Source organism: Nyctereutes procyonoides, unplaced genomic scaffold (assembly GCF_905146905.1).
Source record: "Nyctereutes procyonoides isolate TBG_1078 unplaced genomic scaffold, NYPRO_anot_genome, whole genome shotgun sequence".
Taxonomy (NCBI): Eukaryota; Metazoa; Chordata; class Mammalia; order Carnivora; family Canidae; genus Nyctereutes; species Nyctereutes procyonoides.
This window is the reverse complement of record NW_026575141.1, coordinates 6,895,454-6,911,168: the sequence shown is the minus strand read 5'-3', so window position 1 is coordinate 6,911,168 and position 15,715 is coordinate 6,895,454. Positions and strand designations below refer to the sequence as shown.

The 15,715-nt window shown below is 37.6% G+C and overlaps 1 protein-coding gene across 3 annotated transcripts in view; it reads right to left on the bottom strand.

Annotated features, from left to right (window-relative positions):
- GRM8 (glutamate metabotropic receptor 8) overlaps positions 1–15,715 on the bottom strand; it is a 745,814-nt gene that overhangs the window by 390,335 nt on the left and 339,764 nt on the right. For 2 of the 3 annotated variants that reach the window (XM_055307451.1, XM_055307452.1), the window contains exons 3-5: positions 12,710–12,845; positions 12,092–12,246; positions 10,916–11,053 (exon numbers count right to left, since the gene is read on the bottom strand). In XM_055307451.1, coding sequence (XP_055163426.1) covers positions 10,916–11,053; positions 12,092–12,246; positions 12,710–12,845 — 429 coding nt within the window. The remainder of the gene's footprint in view (positions 1–10,915; positions 11,054–12,091; positions 12,247–12,709; positions 12,846–15,715) is intronic. The other variant, XM_055307453.1, reaches the window with a different exon arrangement.

Genomic DNA, 15,715 nt, shown 5'->3' with positions numbered 1-15,715 from the left:
TCTTTCCATTTGCCATCTCTGTTCTGTCTACATGTCAATATCAGAACAACTTTCTCCTCATGGTGAGGAACTTGACAATCTCCCCAGCTTCGTATTTCACAGCACTGCCTCCTCTCACCCCCCAAGAGGGACTGATCTTCTTCCTTCAGTTCCAGTTTTAAATAACACTTGGAGGGACTCTGATGGTCCAACTTGTGTCAAGCATCTGCCTTAAACCAATCAATTATAGCTGCAGAGACACTGGGGAAGGAATTAGGGTTTTAGATCAGAAATATTTCCTTAGGCAGGCAACCAAAGATCCTGAGGACAATTCCCAGAAAAACCAGAATTTCAGAGTCATTTGCTTCAATATATTTCCTGAAAGCTGAGTCCTTTGACCTCTGACACAGGCCTTCTCCAATTTGCTTTCCACGTACTTTCTGAGTCTCTTTCACCTAGTCTTATTTATAGGCTACTGAGTCCTAACTTTCTCACTACAGCAAGGCCTTTTTTTCTCAGCTTCAGATTCACATAATCAACTACTTAGATATCTTTTATGTTTTCCATTTCTCCCCATCCCCAGGGCAGTGTGGCCATCATAACCTGGCCCATCTATCTCGTCTCTGGAGGAATTATTAGAATATCTAACTGGTCTCCCTTCCTCAGTACTATGCCTCACCAGCATTATGTTTACAACCAGAATAATCTTTCTAAAATGGAAATCCAATTATGTCACTGATCTGCTTAAAACCTTTTAGTGGCTATTCATTGCCTTTCAAAACAAACTTTGACTCCCTCATGAGCCCTGTAAAATCTTACTTGATCAGTCCCTTGCCTATCCTTCTCTCTTACTATTTTCCCACCCTATGCTCTACCACAGCCATACTGAACTTGTTAGTTTCTCAAGCCACTATTCTTTCTCTTGTCTGCTGGCCTTTGTGCTTCCCTCTATCTGAAATAACAATCCTTCTGATCACCTCTTCATCTTGTCTGAACTCCACTCATATTCTAGTCTCAACACAAATGACACCATTCTTCTCCTCTATACTACATTAGGTCTCCCTGATATACACTCCCACTCACGAACCGCAACACAAGTCATTGCAGAGACAGGACTCAATTATTTATCTTCTCAGTTATACTGTAAGCCCTGTGAGGGCAAACACCATATCTCTGTTATTCACCAACATGGCCTTGACATCTATTATACAGTGTCTGACAAAAAGTAGACAATAAATAAGCTGAATTGAACTCATTTAACAAATACCTTAAGAAAGCCCTATTTGTGCCAGATGCCATCCTATGCACCAGGAGGCAACAGAGAAAAAACAAAATCCTTGCCTTCACAGAGCCTGTGTTCTTGTGGGGAAAAAAATCAACGATATACTAATAAACTAATAAACATGATTAAATTGAATAAATAAACATATTCTCAGCTGATATTTTCCATCATGTTTTCCTAATTATCTTTTCATTATTCTGTTACCATAGTGGTAGTAATATGGATATACGATACTTCCCCCTGCACCCCCCCACCGATAATATAAATGTAGTTTTTGTAAACACACTATAGAGTCATGACATTTATAATCAGGAAACCAAATTTTCTAATTAGAATTTGAATGATGGATATAAGCCTGTATGTGTTCCTTGAACCATATTCTCATCTCTATATTAGCAATGCTGTCTGGAATTTAAAGACAGATAAACTACCAGAAGAGTTCATTTTATTCTTAAATTATGGTAAAGACCCTTTTAATACAGCCATTTGTATGGAGCTTTTTGTTTCATCAAAAATATGTAAAAATTAATTCCTACAATTAAAATATTTGTCAGCTAAATGTATGCCAAACTAGGCCCCATGCATCATGTTTGAATGATTAGAATGGAGAGCAAGAGGAGTATTTGACCATCAGTTTTGACCAATTAACTAATTTAACAAATATTTAATGTTAATCATATTCTAAGTCCTTAGGATACTGGCCCTGCCTACTAAGAAGTTACAAACTAATCACTTAATATTTTTATGGTCTTTTTTTTTAAGATTTTATTTATTTATTCATGAGAGACACACAGAGAGAGGTAGAGACAAAGGCAGAGAGAGAAGCGGGCTCCATGCAGGGAGCCCAGGGCAGGACTTGATCCCAGGACTCCAGGATCATGCCCTGAGCTGAAGGCAGACACCCAACCGTTGAGCCACCCAGGCATCCCTATGGTCTTTTTTATAAAACATAAGCTCCTTGAGGAGAGGGAGGGAGAGGTTTAGCATGACACAGTTTTAACAAATGCTACATATAACCAAAAATAAGACTCTCCAGGAACTTTACTCAATAAGCCTTAGTAAACTCTTGATCACACCTCATTTTATGCCTTTTTGTGTTAATGTATTCAATTCATTATTCAAATACACAGTTCTTCTTGTTTGGATGTGTTCCTAAAAGTTTACGGTAAATTCAACAATTCATAGTAGCCACAGGAGTCCCTCAAATCCCATGGGTTTAAAGGAATCCCAAAATAAAGCTTCTTATAAAATATTTGTTTTGTAATACAAAAAATTAACCCCTTGTATATGACTGTGTTGTATTCTTTTTTTTTAAAGTAGCGGGAGAGATACCAAATTCTCCTAATGTTTAGCCACCTGTATATTCTTTCTTCATTTTCTTGTTTTGTTTTGTTTTAATGAACTGGTACCCTCAATTGAGAAATCATTCAGAAAAAGACAGCTTTTTCTAATGTTTTCTGTGCTTTTCACCCCTCCCTCATTTTCAACGACCCAAGTATTATTGTAATGTTTCAAATAATTGGTTCTCAGAAGTACTTAACATGTCACCTGATTGTCTGTATTTCTTTTTCCATTTCTTAGTCCTTCAGGGTAATATTCCAGAGATCATGTTCATCCTGATTTTTGAGAGTCCCAACCAATCAAGCTAATGTCAGAGTCCACTGAATGCTTGCAGAAAGGGTTTCCTAGGCTTCTAAATTCATTTTCATTCTGTAGAATGGGTGTTTCTCTGTTTTAAGTTATTCCTGAAAAACGTGAGAGTTTACATACCCTTGAAGTTCACTCTAATTAGAAGGTCCTCCTCACACTTCTATTAATTCTAACAGTATTAGTGCTTCCCAGACCAAGAGCGTCAACCCGACCTCCTTAGTAGTCAAGAAGGGCCAAAGAGAGGATACTGGAACTTTGGTGGCCATTGGGGAAGCATTTAGGATACTACACTGGGGAAAAAATAGTGGAATTTATCTGTATAACTCAGACCCTTGCTGGGAAAGGCCTCTGGGCAGGAAAGGATTGAAGAAAGAACCAAGTACAAATAGATTTCAGTCCTACCATCACCTTGGATAGCTGTAGGGCTTTGGACAACTCACTTAAACCAGATGGGTCTCAATTTCCTTTTCTGTAAAATGAAAGAATAAAACAAAATGATCTCTATGAGCCTTTCCAGCTCCTTTACTCTATGTGCATTTATGACTGACAGTGTAATTTTTAAGTTTTCAGAGTATTTTTGGTTCCTGACATGGCAAACTTTGCAATCTACTTTGCAGATTTTGAAGATACAGGTGCATCTGTGTATATTTCTTTAAATTTAGCAATTAAGCTTCCCACTTTCAAATTTCCTAATGAGGACACACATATATGCACACACACTACTATATCTTTATACTTTACTGATCTAAATACTTATTGAAGATTGTATATACAACATAGACTTTTGATTATAGAGTTTTGCATTTGACAATTTAAAGTCTTATTTAAATGATCTTCTGTAGAACACCTTGGGTTTATCAGTAATCTTTAGCATAGCTGAATATTTATTCTGCTAATTGAACATCAGGTGCTGTTGCTATCTCTATAAACTAACTGTAATATCCCCTGTTACTCAAAGTGTGGCCCAGAGCCCATTGGCATACACATCACCTGGGACCCATTAGAAATGTAGAATGCCTCACCCCAGACTATGAATTTTAACTAGATGCTCAGTTAATTTAGGTGCACAAAAAAGTTCTAGAAGTGCTATATTATACATTATAGTGCCTCCTGAACTGCTTTAAAATTAGTGAGTTTTTTTAATATAAGGAAATGAATAAATGAGCAAATTAATTTAGCAAAGTGAACTGCTATAATTCAGTGCCACTGGACTTAGAGTTATGAGAACTTACAGTTGATAATCTCTCCTATTTTTTTAAACTATAGTCCTAGGTCTATTTTTCTAAAGGGCAGGGGGCCAGGGAAATAGATAAAAAGTATATGTTCTTTTCAAGACCTATTCACAAATACTACATATATCATTGAAAATCAATATGAAGAATATTAAAATACCATTTTCTATAGGATTATGTAACACCCAATATGCTACTTCTATTTCACTTTGTAGCTGATTTTAAAATTCTATAATGCATTGCTGTCATACATAAAGTATTATAAAGGAAAAAAGGATTTTCCAACTATGTGGTAATACTCTGAAATAAGTAAATAATAAAATAAATTGAGGATATAGAAGTCAAGGATAAATTTAAATAAAACAGACCAAGATTGTAGTTGCAACCCTGAGACTGTGTGACAACAATTCACTTAATATTTCTGGGTTCCTGTTTCTTCATCTAGAAAATGAGAGAATGATCTTGATTTTACAACCAATCTCTAAAATACTGAAATCTAGTATGGCTGAAATCAATGCCTGTTTTGCTATCTATTGAAATTCAATATGGAAATCTCAGAAGTGGCATAAATAGGTCATTCTGGGATTTCTGCTATTGTACTCACTAACAACAGCCGCATATAGGCTAACAACCACCTCATGGTGCTAATGTAAAGGCATTGAGCCCCAAAGAGTTTTACTCTAGACAAGGGACAAGGAGCATTATAAGGATGGCAGAACATATTTTAACACAGGGAAAGTTACCTTAGTTTCCTTTCATTTGGAGTCACCAAATCAAATTGTCTAAATCCATCTCTCTTGCTAACCACCCAGTTGACTCATATGGTCTCCATGTACCCTGGGTGCATGGTGAAAGCTTCCACCTTCTATAGCCTTCCAAAGCAAAAAGAGGACTGTGAAGAGGTAGTTACATCTGAGAAGTCATCTAGTTGTTACTCTGGTCCTACATAATAAATTGACAGGCCTTTCAGGAAGCTAATTATTGAACTTGCTATTTGGTTCACTGACAGAATTGCTTGTTTGTGGGAAGAAACATATCTGTGCATTGCTTTTTCCATTACCACTATTTCTATCATCATAAATAAGAATCAATAGGCCATTTCAAGTAGCATATGCTCACCACCATTTAGCATCAGACTGTCAGCCATATGCAGGCCAAGCAGCAGTTTCCAAACCTCCCAGCTAAGGATTAAAACCCAACAGACAAGGAAAGCACTTCAAATGCCATAAGTAAAACAGTGTATATACATATGAGCAATAAAGGGATAAGAGTGGTCCATTCTTTGTCTCTGTATCTGTAGCACAGTGTCTGGCACAAGGCAGGTCATCCAAAATGAATGATCAAGTGAATCATGATGAATAAACAGATAAATTAGGCAAAGGGAGGTTTTAAGATGTTCTCTGGGACCGACTGAATTTATGGAGTTGGTCTGGGATATTGTTTTGATAAGAGCACAAAAAGCTATTCAAATTGAGGATGAAAAAATGAAGGCCAGGACACAGTGTGAGCCAAGAGGGAGCCCGTCTCTGGGGAGCACAGACCTAGGACCACTTCCCACATATTTCAGTCCTGCAATACTATCAGGCCTCACTGTGGAAGACGATAAATCAGAATGACAGTCATAAAAAAGCCAAGCAAGACCTCAAAAGAAAAATTCTCCACTGCCAATGAAATTCTTGCTGGACAAAACAACGGCTGATTAGGGACTGATCAGAGAAAAGATGGGATAAAGAAAAAATGAGGTGGTAAAGGGGATCAGTGGGAGAGGAGGTCAGACAGAGGCCTGAGTAGGGAAATGGGTCTGTAAAAAACATGCAAAGACAGAGAGAGATGATGAAGACCCACAGTTCTTGGGGGGCTGTGGGTGTCTGGGTTGTGCACAGTGGAGAGGCATGAAGCCTGAGAGTGGAACAAGGGAGGGAGGGGGAAACGAGAGAGGGGTCAGATAAATGTCTATAAAATTACACCCATCACCACTGATAACAAGTACAAAAGAATCCTTTTTTACTTCTTGAGAAAGACAAAGGGAATTTTAAGTAGGATTAAGTAGTAGTAGCTTTCAGAACTCAGCAGCTTTCAGAAGCAATAATAACTACATAAATAGCTAAGTGGATGGTAGGAATTGCTTCACTTTGGAATTTGGCCAGCATATCAAAGTTAACAGTAATATCACATCTTTTTGAAAGCTTTCCTGAGATTCTAGGAGGAAAAATTATCTCAGAAAACTGCACCAAGTTATTTTTCAGAAGAGGATGCTCCTCACTGCTTGAAGACATTCTATCTCCCAAAAATTGATAAGACAGAAGCCCTACCCTGCTGGGAAGCACTTTCTTATCCATGTAAATACATTGCCAGTATTGCCCCCAACGGAAGCAAATAATTATGTTCACAGATTATCATTGCCTAATGTAAAATTTTACTCAAAATATAACCCACAAATGATACCCTAAATGCAGCAAAAAGGCCCTTGTAGATATCCCTTTTAATACAGTTCCCTAACTTTTTGACTCACTGTGGATGGTTAAACATGAACCCTGTAAGGCTGAAATTTGAAACATGCGCATCTGTTATTCATTCCGGATAAATTGGAAATACAAATAATTTTCAAACCCTGTACACCCCTATTCCAGAATATCAATAGGTTTTCCTTCTTAAGCATATTTGACTACTAACATTTTAGGATCATCTTTCCTCCCCAAAAACAGAGGTGAAAACTGACTGTTGATAGTAATGTGGGGCACAAATATCTTCTCTCAATACCTGGAAATATTCATGTGTTACCGTTTTTAAAAAATTAAGTTATAGGGTGCCTGGGTGGTTCAGTAGGGTGAGTGGCCGACTCTTGATTTTGGCTCAGGTTATGATCTCAGGTTGTGAGACAGAGCACCTGGCCCCTGCAGCAGACTCTGCACTCAGTGGGGAGCCTGCTTTTCTCTCTCTCTTCCTCCCTCTCTTCACCCCTACCCCCGCTGACAAGCTCTTTCTCTCTCTAAAACAAATAAATAAATCTTTAAAAACAAATTAAGTTAGAGCACTGCATCATTTATTTCTTTTCCACCCAGAAACAAGTTATTTCAGTATCACTCACAATGGAATTTGTCTGAAAATCTGTTTACTAATCCCATTCCCTAAGGGATTAGTGCTTGCCCTAGCACTTGGAGTAAACACCATTTTTATTGCATTAGAAATAGTTCTAACTAACAGATCTTTACGATTTTAGCAACACCCAAATAAATTGAAGGAATCTAAAGCAGATATGCCACCAAGTCTGGACTGTACCACAACCCTGGTCAGAATTTTTCATGCCTCAAATAGGAATCAGTATACACTATCTACAAATGCTAAAAGGACATCAACTTTTTTTTTAAATAGGAATTTAGAGAAACTGGTTATTCTGAAAACTAGTAAACAATTATGATTAATTAATAACTAATTTCCTACCAACTTTATATATATATAAATTCTTTATACATACACACATATATATGAAATAGAGTTGGTTACTTTGTTAACTGGTCGACTTTCTTTAATATGGTATAAATAACAATAGAATGTGAATGTGTGTACACAATCAAACAGTAACATTCAGCAATCAGAATTAAACCCAGTGTAAAATATATCTGAATGAAAACACAGAAGTTACTCCATAAACTCCCCTTTCAAATCCTTCTAAAAACTAGGTCCTCTTTATTTCCCATTATTCCTTAACTTGCACGCTTCTCCCCAGTAAGCTGGACCTCTTCCCTATCCTGCATACATCTCTAAGCCGTGTCCTACTCTGTGCCTTTGCCTTGCTGGCTGATCTTTTCTCTCCTCTTAGAAGCTCTTTTTCAAATCTGCCTTATCAAACACTCATCATCTCCATGAAATTTTGAGTTTTACAAACTGAACTTACAGTCATATATTTTCTGAAGTTCCATAACATCTATGTCTAAGTCTAGCTTTTAATTAGGATTTTTCTCCCTGTACTAATGAACAATTCTGTATCTTTTATCCCCAAGTGATCACATAATTTAAGGTAACATCTCCCTCTTAATGCCTCTCCCTAAAGCATCTATCAAGATCCTATCCCACAGCTAATTTCTTTCTCTAGTCATTCCTTCTGAATGCTATATTTATCTGAAAACATGCTCAAATGTACCCTTTCCTAAAGAAAACTTCTGTAACCCTGCTTCTTTCTCAAGATTTTCACCATATCTACTTTCTTTCTTTGCCAAACTTTTTTTTTAAAAGCATTCTTTCCCCCATATCCTCTATTCTGGCTCTATCTCAGCCCCTCACAATCTGAGTCTCTCACACTTCTCATCCCTTAGCCACACCTCTCAGCAGCACTGAGACTGCCGGTATCCCATCTTTTCTCCTGCACACTGAGACTGTTCTCCTACCATGCTCACTTGCCTTTCCTGGCTCCTCTCCTAGAATCTTCAGTCATTATCCCTTAGCTCTGCTCCAATTCCTCTGGCAATTGCATCTCTGCCCTTGCCTTTAACTTCCAGGTCCCCATTTGCCACTCCTGAGCCTATTTTTACTGCTTAGTTCTCTGTGGGGTCCCAGACCTTATGCTGCCACCTGCTGGGAAGTTCCATGGGGCTATCTCAAAAAACCAAATTCAAGTTCATCTCCTACAAATCGACCATTCCTCTGTCTTCTCTGCTCACTAATTACATCACATAGACCTAGCTGATAGGGATTTCACATTCAGAGCCTCTATAACTTACCCCCACCCCAGTGTTAGTCACCTACCACTTACTGTCAATACAACTTCCCAGGACTTCTTTCCTCTGTGTTCTGCCCTGACTTGCGCATCCTGGTCTAGGCTGTGACTGTCCATCACCAGGACTACTGGATGGGTCTCGACTGACCTTTCTACCTTCTCTCTCCTGATTTCCAGTCCTCCTTACACTTTTGCCAGAGGAAGCTGCTTGAAAAGGGTATCTAAGCAATGCCCTAGATGAAAAGTCTTCAGTAATTCTACCCTAAGGTAGGATAAAGCCCAAATCCCCATAGCTCTGAAGTTTCTAGAAACAACATGAAGAACTTACATTACATGACCCCAACCTATCTCTTTAGCCTCATGGCCCATCACTCTCCCACTCACTTATTACCCTACCCTCCCTCCCTCACGCCACCAGCCACCTTGATTGTGTTACCCCCCCCCCACACACACACCCTCCCCCCTCCCCCGCCATGGCTTGAACAAAGGAGGCTTGTCCTAGATTCTGGAATGGCTTGCCATCATGTCTTTACATGACTGACAACATCTTGCCATTCAAGTATCATCTCAAATGTCACCTCCTTGGAGAAGCATTCTGTGAATGCACAGCCTAATTGCCACCCTCCCTGCCAATACCACCTGGCCAGCCTTTCACATTTACTCCCTTGTATTTCCTGTAAGCACACCTCAGCATCTGGAAGATTCTGTTCATTTAAATGTTTCCCTATTTAGTCTCTGTCTCCTCACACTGGAGTGTAAGTCCCATGAACACAGACCTCATCTCTGTTCCAGTTCCTGGAAGGGTGCCTGGCATACAGGAAGCCTGAAGTTAGACCCCTCCACAGTGCACCACCTATTTTTCATATCCCCGTCCTTATTATCTTTAGACCTCTGCTCTAGCATTGATCATATACTACCTTTGTTGAGCAGCTATTTCCAAAGTAAGTGATTACAGGGAAAGGAGGAATCAAAATATGGGAGTGAGGGGTAGGTGAGGGAAGGGTAAATGATTGTAAAATGCTCATTCAAGTTTTATAGTATTCAGTGTAGAAGATTTATGGATCTTTGTTAAAATTATCCCTGATGTTTTATGGTTTTTGATCCCACTATAAGCAGCATTCTTTAAATTTCATTTTCCACATATGTGTTTCTATATACATATGTTTCCACATATGCATATATGTATGGATAAGATTTTTTTATTGATTTTGTATCTATGGTTTTGACAAATTGACTACTTAATTCTAATTAATCTTTAAAATTCCATAAGTGGAATAATGTACATAATCATGTTACCTGAAAATAAAAAAATGTTTCATTCTTACATTCAAAATATGTACATTTAATATCACTATTATTTTTAAGCTCAAGATATAGAAGGTAAAGCATCAAAAAGTCCTAGCTGCAAGAGCTATGAAGTATATGCAGAACAATCATAGGATATATGGTTGGATATAGTGAAAAAAAAGTGACTGTCTTATAGCAATGTATTATGATCCATCATCTTCACTACACATTAAGTTTCTAGAGACCAGTATCATTTCTTGCTTATTTGTCTATATTCCACCAAGCCTATCAAAATGTGTTGCCCATAGTAGAAACTCAATTTCTTAAAAAAAATTAAAAGATTTTATTTATTTATTTGAGAGAGAGAGAGCATATAAGCAGTGGGAAGGGGTAGAGAGAGACAAAGAAGCAGACTCCCTGTCGAGGAGGGAGCCCAATGTGGGGCTTGATCGCAGGACCCTGAGATCATGACATGAGCCAAAGGCAGATGCCTAACTGACTAACCCAACAGGTACCCCTTAATGTTTTTAAATAGAACTCAAATACCCCAGTGTTGGGGCACATTTCACATGGTCAAAAAATACATGTTGACTGTAAGAACCAGTGAGTACATACAAGTTTGTTGAATGATGACTGTATACTCAACCCTGATGAGAACTAGTAAGAGATACAAAGAAATAGAAGATACTCTGATCATTATCCGTATAGGAAAACTTCATTTCCTAGGTAATGATAAAACAAATGTACCAAGGAAAACATTTCAGCGGGTACCTGTGCATTTCTTTATATGACTGTTCCTCTTTCCATGTGATCCTAACTTGCATCCAAAATTCTCCTCCCAAAATTCTGCAAACCACACATTTCTTCGATTATTGGCAAGAGTTCGGCTTCTAAAATAGCGATCAAACCCTATTTCAGAGAAGAAAGGTATGATTTTAATATTCTTTCAAAATCAAACCCAAATACTGTCAGAGTTCTTGAATGGATATTATGCTGTGATCATTGCATGAGAAAAAAAATAAAACAAACATATTAACAAATGGGGGAGAATTAGAAGCCCAGAAATTGTTCTTCCCTTATGGTAAAAGCCAAGGCTAATCAGTGTACAATATTATCACCCTTGCTCTTCCCCATTTCGGCTCCTGGCTCTACAGATGAACCTAACAGGACAGCCTGTTGTTGGTGTCATCCTCACAACTTCCCCCTTTCCTCTACATCACAGGGACCAGCAACCTTCTGCTATACTTTTGGAACCAACTCAGACTTTTCTCATTTTTCTCTGTCTCCTAGCAGGAGCCAATGTTCTAGGTTTCTATGACTCTACCTGTGTCAAAATATCTTTTTTATATGTCCCATTTTCAGCCAATCCAATAAACTAATCAGCACTGATGTAATTTTATGGGGCCATGGGTAATGGGCCAAAGTGTCAGCCTGCTCAGGGGACAATCTCATCAAAGGGAGACTACCTGGAACTCATGCCTTACTCCAAAAGATAATGGGGAAAGAAGGAATTTCATGCTAAGATGCTAAGACCATCTGGGAGACAGACTTCCTTTCAGGGAGGTTCTACATCTTTGCTGTTTCATAACTTATCTGTGGGGTCAGCCCAACCTCATGTCTCCATTTTTTACAAAGCAAGCACTCTCCCCACATCAGTGCTGTAACCATCATCTGTGCCAGGGAAATATGCAAGGTTAGAGGGAAATATCATGGAAATAGCTAAGGCCAACTATATCTCCCTTAAAAAAAATCTAATGGGTTACTCTTTCCTAATTAAAAATGTATGCTGGGTTAAGTAGTTACTGTTTTGGTAATTCTACCATCAGAATTAAACATTCTCTCCAGAGTCATCAACAATGGGTGCATTTCGTCATATGCTGATATTCTGGTTTTGCCTTTGAGTGTTGATTCAGTTGGATTGAAACATATTCTATGGCTTTTCCTTACCATCAATTGATGCTCTTTTGGGCAAAATCGTTACAGCCCCTTCTGCAATCTTCTCCTGTTGATAAACAGGTGCTATTTTGGATCCCCAACTATCTGAGCCAATCCAGAGAAAATGACCACTTTGGTTTAATTTCTTTGCTGCTTCCAATATCCTCCTACAGGAATAAAACAAACAAATATACCATATTTAACCAGAAATACTACACTTATGAATGTTACAAGACCAATTATATCAAATTATATGCACTCAGTAGGTCTCTGTTAAACAATTAGTCACATACTAACTGCCTGAGTCTTATCATTTCTAAAAGAAACATATTGGATACTTTAACTCTGGCACCTGTTAATCAGGCTCATCCTTAGCCTCATTCATATCATTCTGTTGATCATCTTTACTTGTCTCATTTCTTTCAGTCCTCAGGTTTTACTCTATAGCCATTTCAGTCTTAGAAACTAGAAGGCTGTTGCATCTCTGCAGCAGAAGGAAGGCAGTCTATAACTGCATGAGAATGTTGCTCCTGTGAAATCTCACAAAATTTTACATTGAACATGAAATATGTGAAAAAAAAGATGTGTGTTGCAAATGTAATCCTCCATCAGAAGAAAATTAATCAGCACCTGATGTCATCTTCATTGGCAAACATAATCACCGCCCGAGCATTAGGTGTTTCTAGCAGGCGTTTGATAATTTTTTCAAATTCTCCAGGTCTTGGTTCACGTGGGATTTTCTGTGATTGAGCAATGCAAACACCACCTATTTTAAAAAGAAAGAGAGAGTGACTCAGAAAAGGCACTTATTTAATTTACAAACTTAATGAGGTTAGCTACTTTATAAAAACATATGATTCAATGCAGTCTATTGTTTTTCAAAATGTGTCATTCTCTCCTATTAAAAGTAATCACATTTGTTTGCATTATAATATGTATGAAATAAATGACACCAATTATTTAATCATACATCAGGGTTGCTGTTTTATTTTCCAAGTTTAAACAGTTTTTTTTTTGTGGCTGTCTATAATAAAAACCAAGGGCATAAAATGTGTAATGAGAATCAAGGAGTGTACAGAAGAATGGCTGTTTTGATTCATTTGACATAGTTGAAAAACAAGTGCCTGGAATAAGAGTATGTCTTATAGATGAGACCACCAGTTAGGTAAAAAGATCCTTTTCCTATTTTCATTTATTAGTAGACCTCCTTTAAGTTAATTTCATTTTACAGCTTACCATATCACAACAATATTTGTATGCATCAGCAAAATGGTATATTATGAGACAAGTGGTCTTTGAGAATGTTTGAGACACAGGCAAATCCCAAAGGTTCAAATCCTCAGTTGACATTATGTCTCTACCAAGAAAATCAGTATGACAGAAATCTCATCCCATTATCATATTAAAAAAGGAAAAGAAAAGAAAATGAGAAGAGAAAGAAAAGAAAAGAAAAGAAAAGAAAGAAAAAAAAGAAAGAAAAGAAAAGAAAAAAAGAAAGAAAAGAAAAGAAAAAAGAAAGAAAAGAAAGAAAAGAAAAGAAAAGGAAAAGAAAAGAAAAGAAAAGAAGAAAAGAAAAGAAAAGAAAAGAAAAGAAAAGAAAAGAAAAGAAAAGAAAAGAACTCTTCCTTTGGTTTCTCCTTCTAAGGCAATGAGAGACCAAAGAGAAAAATTTAGAGAAGATCTCTGCCACCTATTAGTGCTCCTCAATTTTAGTGGATTAGAAAGAGAATATATTCTAATATTAGAAGAAAAAGGAATATTAGCAATATGCTTCAGTTGCATTATGGTTTAAATAGGCTTTTTTTTTAGTCAGATGAGAATTAAACAATCATTTATAACATTGCTTCAGTAAGCAAAGGCATTTTTACTTCTAAGCAATTGCCAGTATATTCAGTCACCCAAACATTACGAGGTTCCATCACATGTTATGTATTCAGTTGGACAGCGTGAATACACAATCTAATCCAGGAGTTACTATCTGGTCTGGGAGATAGGCAGTCCAATAAATTGTCATAGAATATGTGGTACATTTTAGAATTAAGAGGATATACCTACACAATAGGAACACAGAGGAAGAAGCAACTCAAGTCCTTGAGAGAGCTATATGCAAATATGCATCCATTTAGGAACAAAAATGGGACATTTCTAGTAGAGGCCAAGGTATGAAAAAACCTTGTTTGATCATGGCCTATGGTTAAGACCAGCTTGGTGGAGTTTAGAAAGAATGGTCAGGCCCAGCTTGAGAATGACTTTGTTAGATATGCCAAATAAATCCACTAAAAGTTCTTAAGCAAGAGAATTACATGATGAGTTTTATGCTTTAGGAAGAAACCGCAGGTAGCCAAACAAAGAAGAAATGTCTGGTAGCCAGACAATGTATGTTCAGTGTGTTGTGATCAGACTTACCATGTGTGGCAATAACGTATAATAATAGTGCTAGAGTACTGCAGGTTATATCTCTGATAAGTTAGAGTATGGTCAAAGTTATCCCTACAGTAGCAATACTCTTACTAACCTCTTCAGGGGTGATAACTGCCCAAAATCCACAGACAGAGCTTGTAGATAGCTAGTCTACCAATATGCCAGCAATAGTTCTGATAATTGATTCATTCCTTCATTAAATATTTATTACATGCCCACTATCTGACAGATACTGCACAGGGGCCTGATGCAATGGTGAATATAATAGACACAGTTTCTGCCTTCGGTGTTTAGAAATGTTGTAGATGAAACAGGTTTAATGCAAAAAAAAACAAGAATAGATATATAATTAAAGATTTTGGTAAGTCCTATGAGGATGAGTAAGGGTATTTCATTTGCATTGAAGAGTGTTCAGGATAAGTCTCCCTGAAGTGGTGTTGAGTCAGAAAGAAGAGAGAATGGGTTAAGACAGCATGAGAAAGGGCAGGAATGAACCAGCAGAGCTAACGAATGAGAGGAAGAGAAACATGAGATGAAGATGAGACATAGACAGGAGCCAGATCCTGCATGGCTTATGTAGGTCCTGTGGAAGATTGGGCATAATTAAAGTGCTTAACTGCCTCATTCAATATTTCCATTTCTTCTCTCTTATAAATATGTCTCATCTGTGAATATTGCATTTCAGAGAAGAAAAATGGATGAAGGTCACTAATGCAGAGGACAACCCAGAGTGGAAAGCACAGGAGGCACTGAGGCCCATTAGGAGATCATTGGAAGAGGCAATGGAAAATGAGGTCTAAGATAATGTTACTGGCACTGAGGAGCAGATGGAGCTGTTAGAATTTGAGCTAGACTCAATCAAGCTTCACACAATTTTTTTCCCCAATTTTATTGAGGTAGGACTTACAAATAAAAATGGTATATATTTAGGCTGTGCCGATCTTGTCTAAGTGATGAGGTAATGGAAACCACTAAGCATGACACTAAGTGTTATAGTCTGTGTGATGCCACCATTAAATAAGTAAGCAACACAGGAGGGTACACAGGTATATAGAGGAGAAAAGAATGATTTTTGTTTCAGGACAGGTTGTCTTTGAAGTACTCATGGAACATCAAACTGAAGAAGCTGATCTGGAGCTAAAGAGGAAGATAGAAAATGTAATGACAGTTTTGTCAGGTGTTGATGCAGTCGGTGAATGAAGGGTTGGGAGTGAA